At 48.6% G+C, this 18,558-nt stretch overlaps 1 protein-coding gene across 37 annotated transcripts in view; it reads right to left on the reverse strand.

Moving 5' to 3' along the window:
* The window catches only part of MAP4K4 (mitogen-activated protein kinase kinase kinase kinase 4), a 142,101-nt gene that overhangs the window by 20,121 nt on the left and 103,422 nt on the right, over positions 1-18,558 (reverse strand). For 4 of the 37 annotated variants that reach the window (XM_084754989.1, XM_084755014.1, XM_084754988.1 and 1 more), the window contains exons 13-19: positions 7,970-8,131; positions 5,283-5,369; positions 4,376-4,522; positions 3,582-3,743; positions 2,474-2,707; positions 1,635-1,741; positions 201-352 (exon numbers count right to left, since the gene is read on the reverse strand). In XM_084754989.1, the coding sequence (XP_084611115.1) occupies positions 201-352; positions 1,635-1,741; positions 2,474-2,707; positions 3,582-3,743; positions 4,376-4,522; positions 5,283-5,369; positions 7,970-8,131 (1,051 nt within the window). Of the gene's footprint in view, positions 1-200; positions 353-1,634; positions 1,742-2,473; positions 2,708-3,581; positions 3,744-4,375; positions 4,616-5,282; positions 5,370-7,969; positions 8,132-18,558 lie in introns of all 37 variants that reach the window. The other 33 variants (XM_084754983.1, XM_084755011.1, XM_084754982.1 and 30 more) reach the window with 14 other exon arrangements.

Consider the following 18,558-nt stretch of genomic DNA (forward strand, 5'->3'; position numbering starts at 1 on the left):
CTACTCCACGCATACGACATGCTGGAAACAGCTTTCTGAGTTAATCACTGTGACACTTATATCCTTAGCAATCCATGTCAGAGCGTCATGCTGTGACACACATCGACATGCAAAGTCGGTCTCCTTTTACACATGGCGGTCTAGGCGCTAATTACAGCCATGGCTGTTCCCAGAGAAAGTGTGCAGGAGAGACAGCCTACATCTCACTCTGAAGCGTTCGCCGGAGCCGCTCTGAGACCCAGGGTGGGAGCCGGGCTGGGATCCTGAGTTGCTGGACCCTGAGGAGCTGCCGCTGCCGGGCCTGGGGACCAGCTTTTCCACTCTCTCCCACAGGAGCCGGGGCTCAATACTGCTGTTAGGAAAGAAGAGGGGGGGCGGGGTGTCATCCAGGAAAGAAGAGGAGGAACGTCATCCAGGACACGATGGCCTAAACATGGACAAGATGTGGGCAGTAGGCAGGAGAAAGGCTCATAACAGTGTCTATCACACAGTGCACTGCACATGATAAAAACCTGACTCGGGGTTCGTGGCTTGGATATCCTAAACCAAAGGTGTTAGACTGTGCCTTCTTGCCAAAGCACCTGGGAGCTGTGTTCCATGTGAGACGAGAGGTGACTATTTACAAATATTTCTGACCTGTCTAGAGACTCAAGTCTTAATCGGAAATAATGACGCAGAAAATTTCCCGTATCTAGGCTACCCTTATCCACCATGACAGCTCTCACACCCGGAACGGCCGCAGTCCAGCCTTCTGCCTGGGATGTGTGGAGGAAGAAGCTGCGGAGGGCTCCCTGCCATGGTCAGAGCCACAGCTCACACATGTTGTGTGGAATCCATGCCCGGGCACCGCCACAGGAGAATGCACGTCCTCTCTGGCCGCCGGCCTTAAACGGCTGCCTGCAGAGTCTGCATTATCAACCATCGAGCCCCTTGTAATTGTACCAAAGTTGCCAACACAACAGGTTCCATGATAAACAAATTGCCAAACAGTTAACAATGACACTCTCTAGGGCAATGGTGACAAATAGAAACTTCCAGTAAGCTAAACATGCAACATACTCCACATGGGACCAAACGTCAGAGCCGTTAACTACGTGTGACATCAGCACTGGAAACACAGCTGATGCCACCAAGAAGGTGAAGTGTTAATTTTACTTCATTTTAATTCACACGGCTAATAGCTACCCCATCCGACAGAGGTGCCCTGCCCTCAGCAGCGATGTCATCTGACTGGCTTAGAAGCCCTCTGCAGACTGCTATGCCACACTGCCTTTGCTGTGATTTCCTTCACACCAGTCTAAACACTCAGTTTCTTTTAGACTGAAAATTCTCTCATATTCACGTTACTCAGAACCTGTTCCCAATTCTTCCATTTTACAGAGAAAAGTACTTTTCATTTCAAAATTACTACAATACACTAGGATTCAAATCTTTTTACTATGGATCAGTTCGCTGCTGCTGCTGCTACTGTTGTTGTTGTTGTTGTGTGGGTGCACCCGTGTGCCTGTATGAAACAGATCATGTCTTTCGTCTAGAACTTCAGTGTTGGGAGGAGCACATTTATGAAAACAGACTAAAGATGACTCTCTAAGAGCCCGAGCCTCACAGCACGTCCTTCTGTGGACTTCTCTTACCTGGTGGAGTTTCTCTGTCCTGCCTGGCTATTCTGCTGCCCACTGCCCTGCAGTGGGGAATCCCGACGCGACAGGACAGGGGAACGAGATGTTGTTCTCACAGGAACCTTTTAGGTAGGAAACACAACAGTTAAGCCACAGCACCCTTGGGTCGACACGCCTACCATGAAGCTCCTCCCTCTCTAGCCCCACCCTGCTCCTGCACTGGTCCAGAGAGCCTGGACATCTCTAGACTCCTATAACGCTGAAGCAAAGTCTGGACTGCAGCTGGTGGCAGGGAGCATACAAAAGCACTTGGCTGAGATAATGTGAGAATCAAGGAAATCAAAGAAATCAAACAATGGTCTATAAACAGATTAGCAGGAAGCAAAGACTGGCGAAGAAGCAAGAAAATATTCAGAGGAAGCAAATTCCAAGTGGAGGGGAAAAATTCACTCAAATGTGCCTTTTAATTTGCTATAAACTAGGAAATGGCTTTAAAGTAAATCATCATGCTCGCTCGCGCTTATTTTTCCTCATAAGACTTTCTCTGAAACTCATGATGTCACACACAATAATGGATGCTTCTGTATAAATGTACAATTCTATTCAAGAAGCACACTGCTTACCATTTTTCTCTTAAATGTTTTTTATTAACTTATGCTTAAACCCAGTTAATAATAAAAAGCTATCTAAGCACTGACTGAGTGCAACTGCCTAGACATGACCGTCCTCCCTCCAGAAGGAGCTCCATTGAAATTTGCTGCCCTTGAGTTCTGGTGAGATCACCACTCCCATCACCACAGTCAACAGTACGTTTAAATAAAAAGAAAAGCAGCATCTGTCTGTCTGCTCCTTACCCTTGGAGGCACCTCGTCACTGTCTGATCTAGACCAAGCCTTTTGGGTGGGGTCGGGTACCTCCGACTTCAAGTCAGAGCTCTGACTGAGCACCTCACTGCGGGAAGGCGGACATGGGTCCTGAGAGCGAAGATGGTGGTGTGCGAATTTGGGAGGAGAAGGGTCACTGAAGGAATGGGATCGCGAGACAGGGGAAACATTGTTCTTGAGAGATGCCAGGTGGGACCACTGTACCTTACAAGAAAACAAAACACAAAACATTCAATGCGTTCTGCGTACAACCAGCTTCTCTGGTCAGTACTAAGTCCCAAGTAGGCGCTAGCAGAAGTGGACTGGGAGCGGGGGCGGCACAGTGTCAGGCCCGGAGCAGCACGCCCGGTACATTCTGATGAAGGGGTCAAGTAGGAACAAATGCACACTCGTAAGCAGCCGTGCCCAGACACGCAGAGCGGACAGCGGGGAACAGGAGCAGCTACAGACCCGAGCAACTGACTCAGACAAGGCAGAATATGGTAGAGACTGAAGGAAAGATCATAAACTTTGTCCTGACCTCCTACAGAAAATCAGTATTTAACCCACTGGTCATAACCTGTTTTGAATCTTGACATGCTTGAGAACATGATTTTAAAAAACAAAAAGAAAATAAAACTTTTCCCAGAAAAATCCACACGCTCAGTCAAATAAACAGAGCCCTGCCTGAGCCTGCAGGGGCATCCCCAGCTCCCACGGGTCCCTCAGGGAGCTGGGACCACAAGGTGAAGCACTCATGTTAAAACGTTCAGGAGAAAAGCCCCTGTGTCTCTTCTAATGTGCTCAGACAGTAAAGCCAACTTTCTAAAAACCTAATAAAATATTTGTTTAAGAGGAAGGAGGGACTTCACATCTGAGTCAAGGAGGGGAAATGAAATTATTGACTAGAAGTATTCCTAAGAAGTTAAAACAAAAATCTTCAAAAAAGAGAAAAGAAAAACACAAAACCCCACACGCATCTTTCCTTACAGCCGTGTGCCCTCCTGCCCCCCAGCTACAGCCGTGCAGCTCTTCTTTCGAATGGAACAATGAACTCAGTGTGCTGCCCTGAGCCACTGTGCAAGCCTGCGGCCGCTACCTGTGGCTCCGCTGGTCTCTGCAGGGCAGGGTGCACAGACTCGGAGTTGCCATTGGAAAAAGATTCTGATCGGGAAGGCACCGGTGGCTCCAGTCCTCTGCCTGCGTGCTTAGACTGGGCCTCAGGGGAGCTGAGGTTAGTCTTTCTAAATCTATCTTCCACCTGCATCAGAGAATCACAGAAAGGAGAGGTGAAGACCAAAGTGTAAAAGCAGGCAGTCAGGAGACATGTTTTCTTCAGCTGTGAGAGAGAATAAGCCAGGCAGTGATGGCACAGAGCAGAGCTAAGATTTGTTACAGGGTTTTTAAAAACTACGAAAATGAAAATTAGGCAAAGCAGCTTCTTTCTAGGATATCCTCAGAGCCAAGAGTTTCATGACTCTAGAAACAGAATCTGTGCCCTGGTTCTCCCCGCTGGGAAGGTGAGTGTAGAAGCAGGGTGCCATCTACAGGGCACGGCTGCTCAGTGCTCAAGGAGGAGTTCTGGCTGCAGCCTACTCCGAGGCTCAGGTGACCCAAATGCACTGATCCAGTCAGGAATCAGGCTAGAAGTCCACGCCATCCTCACAGGAGCCTTAGGCCAGACCAACACGCAGGAGAACAACGGTGCCAAGCATTGTTTTTGTGTTGTTCTGTTTGCAGTTCCTCTCATATTTGTTAACCAAGGCATCCGTGTAGAAAACAAAAGTAAGCTACTGGCTAGCACCAAGGTCCACTCTGGCATTTACAGCACAGCTCTCGATGGTCCAGAGCTATCTCAGGACCAACATGTAGGCAGTAAGTGAAAGAAGCTACCTCCCGAGCTCTGTCGGCAGGGTCATAGTGAGGCTTAGGCTCCGGCGCGTGATAGCTGGACTTGCTCCTGTCCTGCTGCGGCGGCGGCTGCTGTGGCGGTGGCGGCTGCGGCTGCTGCTGCTGCGGATGCGGCCTCCTGTGGTCGTGCTGTAGAGACAGGAGATATGCCTGTTCTTGCTGCAACTGCCTCTGGAGCCTCTCTGCCTGCCGGTGCTCCTCCATCTCCCGCCATCGGCACTCCTTGGAGAGGGAGAGGGCAACACTGAATCTGGGGGCCGTGGCGAGCCCGCCTCTTCTCTGGATCCTTTCTTGACTTTGGTTTGGTTTGGTTTTCAAGACAGGGTTTCTCTGTGTAGCCCTGCCTGTCCTGGACTCCCTTTGTAGACCAGGCTGGCCTCCAACTCAGAGATCCCCTGCCTCTGCCTCCGGGGTGCTGGGATTAAAGCACATTCCTCTCTCTCCTTGTTTAAGAGCAAGGCAAAACAGGTGGGATTTTAAATAGCATGTTACCTGTGTAAAATCTGACCACATGTGCTAACTGTAATATCATTGCAGAGTAAAGGAATTCAAGTAAAACATCAGATAAAGTGGTATATGCACACAGTCAGCAAAACTCCTACAGCGTGTGCCGTGAGCCTGGCGCCTTCAGCGTTTTCAAACTCACTGACCACCGAGCTCTGCTTAGGGCGTGGTAGGGATCTCCCAAACAAGAAGAGATGGCTTACTAATGGGAAATAGGCAAAGGCCAATTTACACTGTGCTTGACAGCATGGTCACAGAGGTTGTCTTCCCTAGAACCTGGCTGCCACAGCAAAACCAGGAAGGTTTGATAGCCACCATAGCTGGCCAGCTTAGGGGAGGGCCGAGGACCCTATGGCTAGGGACCGGGACAGAGGCGGGGCGTTACCAGTAACATGGCCTGCTCCTGGAGCAGCTGCTGCTGCAGGATTTCCAAGTGCCGCTGCTCCTCCTCTAGCTGCCGCCTGATGTATTCCTGTCACAACGAGATTACCCAGCAGTCAGTGTGTCAGAGTGGCTGTGTGAGTAACCAAGAACTGCTCCCTAAGCTTTCCAGCAAGCTCACCAAGGGGTGGACACCTCACCTACAGAAAATCTGCTGCTGAGGACTGGCAAAGGCCAGTCCAGTGATGCACAGGGCAGTGTTCAAGCACTGCTGGGACGTCACTGTCATCACATCCAGTGCAGCCTCCACGAAAACTGGAGTGTGACTGGGCCCAGGGGGCGCTGGTTAGTTAGTATCTGCCTCTACCCATCAGTTTAAATAAGCACAATTCAGCAGTTTGTTGAAACTAAAACCTGTTTAAGACTTAAAAAACAATCAAGCACCATTTGTGCTTTGGCTAATGACTCCAAAGGTGCCTTGGGTGACTCAAGTCTGAGGGGTCTGGCCAGGAATCGTGGGCTGGGGGAGTCCTCCCAAGGAAACTACCCAGGCTCTTGGTGAGAAGCATGTTTGTTTGTGTGTTGCGCACAAGCACCGACGCATGGGCAGAATGCGCAGGGGACAGAAGGAGACGCAGTGAAAAGAGGTAACGCACAAAGTGGTCATGTGCTGCCTTCACACGCTTCAAGCCCTTACTTCAGGCTCCAGTGCTGGGGAAGGGTGAGCGGGAGGCGGGAACACCCTGAGCCTTGAAGTTAACCACATACTACTAGGACAAAGACTCCAGGAGACCCTAAACCCAGGTCCACGGAAGACAAGCGGGGTGGCCTGCCACACACACTCAGGCTTCCACTACCTGTTTTTTCATTTGATTAATGGACCAGGAGCTAGATACAAAATAACTCTTTAGAGAAAAAGCACTGCACAAGAAGCTTTCTTTTCAATGGGAAAACAACTATCACCACATTAAACAAACCCACCCGCCTTTCCTAGGGGGGAGGCAAAAGAAAGGGTGTGGGAAACAGGCTCCAGGGAGCTGGGTGCCTCAGACTGACGGCGCTGTTCCAGGGCACATGCCTCGAAGTACAAAGAGCCACAGGTATGGGCGGAGAGGAAGTCTGAGTTATCCAATAGGAGAATGCAGGACAACAGAGAAACAAAGACCGGCAAACATCCTCAGAGCACCCCACATCTTACAAACCAAACTGAACCCCCAAAGCCAGGTCCTTTTAGCTAACACCTGAGACCCAAGATCATGCTGAACTGCCAAGTGCCTTTGTGATGCACATGTGGCCTTAACTGTTTGAGAAAAAGAATCTGAGTCCCAAATCCTTTCTTTTTTGAACAAAATAGAATTAAATCCCAACTTGAAAGATCAAGTTACTATAAACATTTGTTTTCTGACTTTAAAATGCCAAGGAAATAGGGAAAAGCACATGCCACATGCTACTCAAACCACAAAGACCCTGACATACAGTGAGCACAGGAAACACACAAACACACACACACACACACACACACACACACACACACACACACAAATGCAACGTGCACTACAGCAATGTTAACAGAGTAAAACAACCAATTTTAAGAAATCCTTAAAGTGCAGGGTACTTGCTACTCAAAAAACATTTTTTCAGGTTCTTAAATTTATTTGTATTTTATGAGTGTTTTGCCTGTTTGTATGTTTGTATACCATGTGCATGCAGTGTTGGAAAAAAACAGGAAAAGGACATTGGACCCCTGGAACTGAAGTTACAGATGGTTGTGAGCTGCCACATGGGCGCTGAGAGCTGAACCAGGGCTGGTGCTCTCACCTGCTGCGCCACCTCTCCATCCCTATTCACAAAATCTTAACAACTGCCACCACCACATTAAAGGTGAAATGTCACCATCTAGATTCTTGTCACAATCAAACATGTTAGCGTACCAGGGTGACCTTGACAAGTAGCGTTTTCACAAATGTGTAGCCCTTAGGCATAAACTACTGTAAACAAATAAGCACTGCTGTCAGAGCCAAGACGTGGACAGCAGCAGGTGGGCTCCACCACAGAGCGGGGCTCTAGGAAGCATGGCTGCAGAAGCCCAGGCTCAGACCCCCGCAGCTGTGTCACCCACTCGGTTTGTAAGTGCTCTGCACTGGACCACCACAAGAACTACTCAGCAGGACTCCCAGGCATCAGAGCTCAGACACAGAACGACAGTTTCAAAGACAGGACAGTCAAAGCAACTAAGTAAAGTTATTTTCTGTTCGCACAAATGGTTTAAGAAATTTATAAACTATACAGGCAATAATAAAAAATGCAAATGTTACAAAAAAACCCCTTTTTGTTAAACCATATAAAAATAATATTTAATGCTACAAATACATGTATGCAAACTTGTATTATAGCACTCACTTAGCTACTAGATATTTCAAACATTAGAAATTTCCTTACAGTTGGTTTTAATTTCCTTCTCTGAAAGTTAACATCACCCACATATCTGGCGTTCACAGTATAGCAGGCAAGCCTGTGAACATATATTCAGAAATCTGTCGCATACCACACTCTTTAGCACTCTGGCTAGTTTCAAAGGTTCTCTAAACTGTAGCAGTTTTTATTCCTTTTGAAACTAGGAAGTCAAATTACTTGTGTTTCCAAAGTGTTGAGGCAGCTGAGCTTCTGAGGGCTGGCACTGTGCGCACTCACCTGCTCCCGCTCCACTCTCCTCTTCTCCTCCTCCGCCCGCCTCCTCTCCTCCTCCTCTTTCCGCCTCCTCTCCAGCTCCTCCAGGCGTCTCTTTTCCTCCTGCTCTCGCCTGCGCTGCTCACGTTCCTGCTGCCTCCTGGCTTCGCGCTCGCGTCTTTGTTGCTGCAGAGGCAGAACCGTGCGGTTACCCGGGACCTGCCAGCTGTGCTGCTCATGAGATCGGCCGACAGTGACCAGCAGGTGCCAGTGAGGCGAAGCCGGGTCTCCTGCACCGAGCACTGTTCCTGCATGTGCCCCACACCTCAGCTTCCACATCACCACTGCTCAGGTGTCTCTGCAGGGTGTGGCTTAGCGGTCAGCCTTAACTACCAACTGTGCCACTTACAGGTGAGCACGTTTGTTTCTCATGGGTATCCCGAACTATCCAGCACCCTTACATCAAAACAAAAGAAGTGAATAAAGGGTAGAAAAAAATGAAAAGCATGCGTGAGGAAAAAAAATCAAAATTAACAACAACAACAACAAAAACAAAGCACACACTACTATTATTGCTAGGAATATCGCAAAGCTACCAACGAGGGGCATGTGAACTTCGTCCCCGGCTTTGTATCAGATATGTAACATTTAAAAATCTATTTGTTGTACCTAGTATAACTCTCTTTAGAACCCTAAGAAGTCAGGATCTCATCCCTATTGTACAGAATATAGGCTCAGAAAAGTGAAATGACTTGTCCAATGTCACCAGCCAAAAGCGTCCCCTGAAATGGCCATCTGTCTCTAAGGTCCACTTCATAGCTGCATGGCGCCTCGCAGCACACTGACAGCAGGTAACCACCTCAGCCTCTCGCCATGCACACAGCATGCAACAGTGGATGCCACAGCCATGTCCCTGACTGGCTGTTCTTGCATAATGAGACAAGATCAGTCTGTCAGGCATTTACATGCTGTGGAGTCTCAACTTTATTTGTTCTTTCTGTGAGTATGGGAAACGCTAGACTCGGCAAGCACTGCCCAATGTACGGCCACCAGCCACACACGACCACTGAGCTCCTGAACTGCAGCTTGCCCGGATAAGGAAGTGAGGTCACTAGTGGGGGCTCTACTGAACGGCATCTCCACAAACTACACAGTCCTCACTTCCTCAGAAAAAGAAAACTGGTGCTGTTCACAAACTCTGTGACACTGAGGCTAACCACAGGACAAAGTAAATAAAAATATTATATCACAATTTCCAGAGATATAATACCTTTATGACTTTCTCCTACCATGAACAGGCCAATATAACTGAAAGAAACTTAAGAATCACACTTAAAGTGAACAGCAGGAGCCTTTTCCCTTCAAAACCAACGAGCTACAGCCTTGCACATTCCCTACACGACAACAAGAAAAACATTACAGGCCGCCGCATGTATGATACCATAGCTAGGAACGCAATCACTCTCCTAATTATGATAATAAAAATCATTGTACTTTTGACAACTCAGAAAAGCAGTTTCAAGTATAAGCTTTTAATTCCACCACATAGTCCTGGCTAGATACTTTTTCCGAAGCAAAGTATCTCTTGAATGTTCTGGTTGTGTAAAACATGTTACAAATAAAACAAGGCGACTTCTGGTAAACATGAAGCTGGAGTTTGGAGTACTATACTTTCAAGTCTCCAGGCTGAAGACAGGGTGGTGGAACTCTGTGCGCAACTATGTCAGAGCTAAAGGCACTGGCAGCGCAGTGCAGAGCAAAAGGGAAACTGCAGAGGGCACACCTTTGGATAAAACGAAACTGGCAATGGAAAAATCCGTCCCTCTGGCGGTGTGCCACAGGGTTTTACTACCACACTCAGGGGCAGGCCCCATGTCCAGGAGGAGTTAGCTACAACTGGACGGGAGGCCTTTTGTCTCCTTTGGGAATTTTCTATTTTTGTCTCACTGGCTTTTTTGCGTTGATTTTTGAGAGGGGGCTAGGGAGGTAGAAAGACCTGAAGGAGGGAAAAACATGATGAAAATATGTTGTGTGAAAAATTATTAGATAAAAAGTAAAGAAAGAAAAATGCAGTCTCAACAATGATAGGCTGGGAGGCTCCCAAATAGAAATGTAAAGAATGTTCCTCAGTCAGACAAAAGGCCAACGAAAGAAACGGGGGGGGGGGGGGGGGGGGGGGGGGGGGGGGGAAGCAGCAGGTGTCTACAGCCTTATAACTTCTCACTGGCTTCAGAGAACTCAGCTCCCAGCCAATTTCTGGATCAGACCAAGGAAAGAGTGCACGGGGGGGGGGGGGGGGGGGGTGTCGGGAGGGGGGGGTAGTATTTTTACAAACGTTAGATACACAGAGCAGCTACACAGGTTTAAAAGGATCTTTGGACTCCGTGCTTCCAAGGGGTCAGGTCTCGCTTGTGCTTTGCTGCTGTTCTCCGCATCCCTGGTGAGCCCCACAGCACGAAGGGGCTGAGGTGTTGGGGTCTGTCAGGAGATATAGGTGGTGAGTGGAGATTTAAACAAACAAACAAACAAAGGTCTCCTGTCCCTGAGCAGTAAGAAGTACCGAGCTTTAAAAGACATGGGCTTCTCTTTTCCTAGCTCTCCTTACCTACCACTCTGAGGTAACTCAGCGCAGGGAGGTGGAAGGAGCAACGAGGGGAGCGAAGGACTGAGGCAGCCTGTGGGTGCACGGGGACGCGGCAATGCGCTCCGTGTGAAGGACCAGGACAGCCTGTGAGCGCACGGGGACGCGGCAATGCGCTCCGTGTGAAGGACTGAGGCAGCCTGTGGGTGCACGGGGACGCGGCAATGCGCTCCGTGTGAAGGACTGAGACAGCCTGTGGGTGCACGGGGACGCGGCAATGCGCTCCGTGTGAAGGACTGAGGCAGCCTGTGGGCGCACGGGGACGCGGCAATGCGCTCCGGGTGAAGGACCGAGACAGCCTGTGGGTGCACGGGGACGCGGCAATGCGCTCCGTGTGAAGGACCGGGACAGCCTGTGGGTGCACGGGGACGCGGCAATGCGCTCCGTGTGAAGGACCGGGACAGCCTGTGGGTGCACGGGGACGCGGCAATGCGCTCCGTGTGAAGGACCGGGACAGCCTGTGGGTGCACGGGGACGCGGCAATGCGCTCCGTGTAAAGGACCGAGGCAGCCTGTGGGCGCACGGGGACGCGGCAATGCGCTCTGTGTGAAGGACTGAGGCAGCCTGTGGGCGCACGGGGACGCGGCAATGTCCTCCGTGTGAAGGACAGAGGCAGCCTGTGGGCGCACGGGGACGCGGCAATGTCCTCCGTGTGAAGGGCCGAGACAGCCTGTGGGCGCACGGGGACGCGGCAATGTCCTCCGTGTGAAGGACCGGGACAGCCTGTGGGCGCACGGGGACGCGGCAATGCGCTCCGTGTGAAGGACCAGGACAGCCTGTGGGTGCACGGGGACGCGGCAATGCCCTCCGTGTGAAGGACCGAGACAGCCTGTGGGTGCACGGGGACAGTGTGCTCCGTACAGAACAGAACCTTACACTGCTTAGGTTTTACATCTGCCATGCTGACGGCTCACATGCTATAAGATGTCCGTCAGGTACATGTGCCCACGTGTTTTGTTCTGTCTTACTTTACTTTTTATAAAGAGTCTAGGACCCAAAATTTGTCAAGGACTCTGTTTAAAATCGCAGCTCTCGCCCTGAAGGGATGAATCGGACTTGCAATCTTGCCCACAGCGCTTCTACTCTCCTCCCTAAACAGCCTTCTAAAACCCTGTGCATCGCTTTCCACCTACTAACACCTCCCAACCAGGCCCGCCGCACCATAATCCCAGTCATAACAACTTCTCGCTAGAATAAAACTACACGCCGAGTTAGCCACGTGCAGCTAACTTCCCCATCAGACCTTTAAGGACCGACTACTTGCCCCTTTTATCCGACCGGTTTCCTCTGGACCCATCACCAATCGATAAAGCAATCTTAGACTATAAACCCCTCACTATGGTTAGGGAGTTCAATCATGGGTCTTGGGCGTCAACATCTTGCAGGTCCAGTAATCCTGCATTTACATCTACCAACCTTCTGGGGATCCATTTACAGTCTCCGGGACAAAATTCGGCGTATTTTCAGGGACACATTCTCTAAGCAGCGTCATGGGGAAAGGTGAAGAAGACAAAAAGGCTAAGAACCTGTACATGTCTAAAGATCCGCAGTGGAGCTAAGCACGTCACACGGACCTACTGAGACCTGGTTAGCGTTTCCTTTCCGGTGAACACGGACACCACTGACCCTCCTGCCCCGGAACCAGAGCACAAACTGCCCTGCTCTGCAGCTTTTCAAATCCCCTTCCTGTCCTATGGTCAATGCAAGGGCTCTAAGCTGACACATGGGTGTTCACACAGGCCTCTCCTGTCTGCCCCCTCACCTGCTGAGTACTTAACGAGTCTCTCCATTCAGAAATCGTACACGTTGGGTTTTCATTTCTGGTTTATTATGCAGCCCAGGCTGGCTCTGAACTTCAGTCCTCCTGAGGGCTTTCATCCTTGACTGTTACTGTCTCCCATGGACTACCTAATTTCCACATTACACCTCTTCATGCTAATTTTTTCAGTCATTTCTGTGAGATTTCTCAATGAAAGATTTTTTTTTAATTGCCAACATGATTCAAAGTCTACATGATTGATCAATTGGTTGATTCTGGTTTTTCAAGGCGAGGTTTCTCTGTGTAGCCTTGGCTGTCTTGGGCTTACTTTGTAGACCAGGCTGTGCTCAAACTCAGAGATCAGCCTGCCTCTGCCTCCCAGAGTGCTGGGATTACAGTTGTGTACCACCATGCCCAGCTATCATGACCTTTTATCCAATTATTTTAAATTATTAAGATTAGTAAATGTAATTAAAAATATACTATCATAAAGACTAGCATAACATCTTTAATGTAGTTAGGCTACATTAAAAACAAAAACAAACTAACAAAACAACAACAACAAAAAACAAAAACAAACAAAAAACCCACCTCAGGGGCTAGAGCGATGGCTCAAAAGTTAAGAGCACTGGCTCATCTTCTAAATGGCTCAGGTTCAGTTCCCAGCACTCACAAGGTGGCTCACAACTATCTGTAACTCCAAGTTCAAGGGGATCTCATGCCCTCTTCTGGCCAATGTGAGCACTGCATGCACATGGTGCGCATACATACATGTAGGTAAAACGCTCATACACATAAAATAAAACTAATGTATCTTTTAAAAACCAATTATCAACTGAAAGGTTTCAGAAGGCATTCTTTTTCTTAGTTTCGAGTGAAACATTTTTAGGAATTTAAGTTCTTTAGAAGCATAGCTGCATCTCTCCCTCCCCCTTCCTCGTCCATGTAGAAATCACTTTCATGAGAGGAACAGCTAACCTTTTGTGGGGAGACTGCTAAGAACTGATTCCAAGGCCTTGAGCATGCCAAGCAAGCGCAACTACCGCTGGGCTCGCTGTCCTCCGCGTGTTGGTTTTTATTACATCTGATCCTCACACTGAGCACATGGCACCCTAGAGGAGACTGCTGTGACCGCATCAGCATCTCACATTCAGTGATGGAGACTGAAGTATCTACTGAGATGAAGCCCACTCAAATATTTGCATATAGTGGTGTATCACCCTTTCACATCCTCTCTCTCTCAGGATACAAGGACTTCAAGCAGCCCATGACGTCTGAGATGCGGAGATCCCACGTCTAAGGATGCATATGCAAATGAGTACAGTATCAACAGCCCCTTTTCTTCTCAGAGACACAGATGGGGCTATAATGACTGACTCATCCACTTGAGAAACATTTACTGACAAATACCATGGGTATATGAAGATGAAGATGGATTTGAACAGAAAAACTCACAGATAATAATAGAGCACATGGAAAGTTCTCTGAGACTAGCCAGCAGCTGGAAAGAAAGGACTAGTGCCCGGACACACACTACAGACAGCAGGGAGCGGGAGAGGAGAGCCTGCAACATGCCCATCCCTGTCAGCAGAGAGAAAGAGGTGGCCACAGCAAAGGGCTGCTATAGTGCAGGCCTCCCCACCCCCTCACAAGACCTGGAATGTAAAACTCTGACCAAGAAACAACCAGATACATTTAGAGAGCAATCAAAGCTCCTCATATTCAGAAAGACTGTAACAGTGTAACAAAACTATTGATTGCTCAAATGTATCTTATTAATCTTAACAGAAGATTACTATGAAATCTGGCTTCTTGAAAGAAAGTAGCCTAAATGAAATGCAATCTACACCAGATTAACCTTATGTCTGTGACTGGCAAGCTGACGTCATTATTCTCTCTCTTCTGGACGCAGGTGCTTCCTGGCAGCCAAGCTGCACTAAATTGATGCACTCATTACCCACGCCCCTTGCCAGTTCAGGATTCAAAGGTAAAATCTTACTGAGTCTGTCAAACTGATAGAGCAACTGAGGCCCATTCCAACAGGCATACTGGGCTTGCTGGCCGTAGGAAGAGACTCTCCCAGTGCACTCCAGTCAGCTACCTTCACGAGAACTGAGGGCATGAGCTGCACCCGCCCAACTAACCTTGTGCTTGCTTATGTTACGGTTCCCATCAACTTGGAGAAAATAACTACTGGATTTTCCCCCAAAGAAAAGTCTTCCCCTATCCTCAGGTTCCAACGTTTGCTGAATTAAACTAATTCTTTACAAAACTTAACTGAAAATAAAAGCAGAAGGTTGCATGTCAAAAGAACATTCAAGAACTTACAAGACGTCCTTAGAAACAAGACAACCACTGTCTGGAAACAACTAAGCCCTGCTGACTAGACAGAAAGCAGCCTTTGCTTTGGGGCACTTGCTGCCCGGTCCCTGGGAATGCTGCACATCACTAAAGCCGGAGCTGTGAAAAAGGCAGCACCAGGCCAACATGGATCCCTGACGTCAGATGCTAATGATTTGCAAACAATGGCCTTCTGTATGCAAGGGCAAGTGAGGAAACGGTTCTCAGCCCTTTGAAATGTGCAGAAAGCTTCTGGAGAATCTTTGAGCAAGAGTTCAAAAGTCCCCTTCTATGATCTCAGAGCCAACAGGCACAACAGACACATGAGGGCGCATTCTTACAGCTAACGCTACAACGGAACACCAGTGCTAACCCACCGCACAACAAGTTTCCCTTTCTCCTGCTTCCCTTCCTTTTTAACTTATTCACTTCTACCCACCCCTCTAAACTGGAATAATCCAAGTGTGTCCCCCTGGGGAGAGGAGGGCTCCGCTACGGACACCGCCATGTCATGCTCGCCCGCCGAGGGAAGCGGTCACCACTCAGGAAGGCACAGTGGAAGGAGCTTCCACTGTGAACATGAAGGACCAGCAGGGAGCGGACGTATCCTTGTTACAGACCCACAGGAAGAGCAGAGCAGGGGAGAGTGGGTATCTGAACAGGGAGCAAGCAGCAGACAGTTGGCCGCAGCTTTAGTAAAAAGACAAGCCGGCATGAACCCAACAGGCTCTCCCTTTCTCCCTGGACCATGAGAAAGCAGAAAATCCAATCTCAGCAAAACTAGAAAACCAACAAGATATCTATGTGAAAGAGGATGCAAGGGGCTGGAGAGATGGCTCGGGGTTAGGAGGACAGAAGTCCTGACACGGAGGCTCACAACCATCTATACTGAGATCTGGTGCCCTCTTCTGGCCTGCAGGTGTACATGCAGGTGGAACACTGTACACATAAGCAATCTTTAATATATATATGGATGGCTGGTAAGAACTATGTGGCTGTGAGAGCTGGAATTATCTGGCTGATTTTGCCTCTTTGATACCCATCCTCTGCCCATCTATGTGTGACTCGGTATCCAGGATTACTAGGTGAATCCTTTTGGAATGGACTAACACTCCCGGCTTCCAACAGCCCAAAGGTTAAGACGTCATCAGCACCTGGGGTCCCACACTCCTGATGAGAAGTGTCTTGACTTGCAGCTGCCCTTGTTCAGCTACAGCGTCACAGAACTGTTGTCCTGTTGACTTAGGGTACTGGGGGTAGCACGGACTGCTCCGAGCCATTATCCCTACTTGGCTTCAGAGCAGCCTTTCGCAGTGCCTTGGAGGCCCAGCTGCATCTGTGGGTCGATACAAAGCACAACGCAGAAGAGGAGGGCAGGGAGCAGCTGGTACCCAGCTGGCTATGAAAGTGTCACACGAGTGCTTCTGAAAGGGGCGGGGCCTCTGTAATGAAGAGGACGCCACGCCTGGCCGCAGCAAGCCTACTTGTACAGCAGCTGCCAATGGGGCGACTTCTGCACCACGGTTTTCCCCACTCCTGACTTGGAAGTGTCTTATGCTGGCCTACTAAGAGAAGACCAGTTAGGTTGTGGGTTTTGTTTTTAGTTACATGTATTTTGTGTGCACACGTGAGCAGCAAGCTACCAGAGTGCACATACGGAGGTCAGAGGACAACCTGGAAAAGTCTGTTTGCTCCTTCTGCCCCACGTGGGTCCCAAGCACTGAACTCAGGTCACCAGACTTGGTGGCAAGCACCTGTACCCACTGAGGCACCTCGCCGGAAGCACTGTTCATAACAGGAATTTGATTTCCAGAAAGGCCTGACTGACTGACTTGGCCTTTTATTGAAAGGGCTACAAACCACTTAACCTCAAAGATTCCCAAATTAACTTTCTAGAGCCCAGGATGCAAACAATGCTTCCACCTGCCTCCAGCTAAGGAGAAGGCTAGCCCTCGATGTCCCGCAGGAGGATTCTGCTTGTGAGAACACCTGCCATTTCAGGGCCTAGCCCTACTCTTGAGGTTTGATTTTTACTGCTTGAGAATTTCATACACGCATACGATATGTTTTGATCAAATCCATCCCCTTATTCCCACTTCCCGTTTTTAAAGATCTATTTTACTTTAGCAGATGACTATTTAGTCTACAGGCATGTGTATGTAACCACGTGTGTGCTTCATCCCATGAAGCTGAGAATGCCTGTGAGCTGCTGTGCATGCTGGGAACCAGGCCTCGGTCCTCTGCAAGATGCTCTAGCCACTGAGCAGCCCTCAGCACACCTGAGTGATACCAAAGATGACCTGAGTGCGAATTTACAGAGTCTATACATGAGAGCACGTGACGCAGACATCTCTAACTCACGAGGCATCTCCTGAGGGAGACAGAATGACCTGAGGCTTCAGTCCCTCGCCCTAAGCCACACTGCCTACCTCACAGAGGGGCCAGATGCCCATCTCACTACTACAGCCTGAAAGCCACTGTCACCACTTGTGTCCCTACGAAAAGCCACAGCCTGAGGATAATGTTTGCCACCTGCCTGGGCAGTGCAGAACACCACAGGAACACATGGCCAGAGCATTTCGCCACATACCCCGAGTGGGCCCCACACTCACGCTAGTTTTCTACTCTGTTCACACAACGGTGAGAATAATATTAAGAAATATTTCACAAAGGATTTACAAGTAAATTTTTAAAGGTTATAAAAACACTTAATGACATTTTTCCCTAAATGATCTAGCTAAATATTTACATTATCTCCTTTAGCAAGGCACACACAGGTTTACACAGAATAACTCAAAGATGCCATGCCAACCCAGACTATCCATGACCTAGGCAACAGCATGTTTAGCACTGGAAATGTCATTACTTGGCTTTCTTTCTTTCTTTCTTTCTTGCTTTCTTTCTTTCTTTCAAATGATTCTTCTCCTGAAGAAAACAATAAAGGTGAAAATAATGTTCAGAGCAAATGGAAACAAATGATGAATGAAAAATTAGGGGCTGTGGCATATAAAAGGCAGTCAAGAAAAGAAAATCAAAACACTCTTAATTCGCAAGTGAATTACAGGAAAATAGTACATTTCTGTGAATTAAAAATAAAAATAACCTATACATAATTATATAAATAATGTTGATGATATGGAGGTCAGGTCAGATGATATCAACGGTTAAAATGAACACGGTGCAAACTGTACTTGTCTGCCATAAAACACAACTAACCTCACTGACTAGCTTGCCTTCTGGAGGCGTGTACATGTACATGCGTGGATGTTGGAAGACAGTTTGCTGGAGCTGGCTCCTACAGCAACTGGGACCTGGGGATCAAGCGAGTCCTCATGCTTGGTGGCATGCACCTAGGTCCATGGAACCGTCTCACTGGCCTGAATGCTCAGTCTTAAATCCACCCCAAAGTTAAGGCAGTTAGAGACGTTTTTCATATCTGAGGTGTCAGAAAAATATAACATTGGGACACAAAAGCCAAGAATGGCAAAAACAAACAAACAAACAAACAAACAAACAAACAAGTCAAGTCTAGCAAGTCAATTTGAGCACAACACAAGGGCTCCTGAAAGGGTCAAGAGCCGTCTTTAGAACCTGCAGCTCTGTGCCTCATAAATGCATCTAAGTTCGGTGTTAGGTGTTGGCTCCGTGGCACAGTTTACAAGGAACACATTTCTAAGGCCTCAAGAATACGGAAGGTGCTAGTCCCTTCAGAAGTTCTTTGAACTGTGCAGCACGGCACCTACATATTACCTCCTATCTCCTCAACAAGCTAGCCAGATGCCTGACTGCCACACACAGCACACGCAGAACAGGGCTAAGACAGGGAAACCCAACGTGGGCCTCCCACCTCTTCCAGGGAACCCATGCGGCCTC

The sequence above is a fragment of the Acomys minous genome (assembly GCF_964271855.1).
Source record: "Acomys minous genome assembly, chromosome: 13".
In the NCBI taxonomy this organism is placed as follows: domain Eukaryota; kingdom Metazoa; phylum Chordata; class Mammalia; order Rodentia; family Muridae; genus Acomys; species Acomys minous.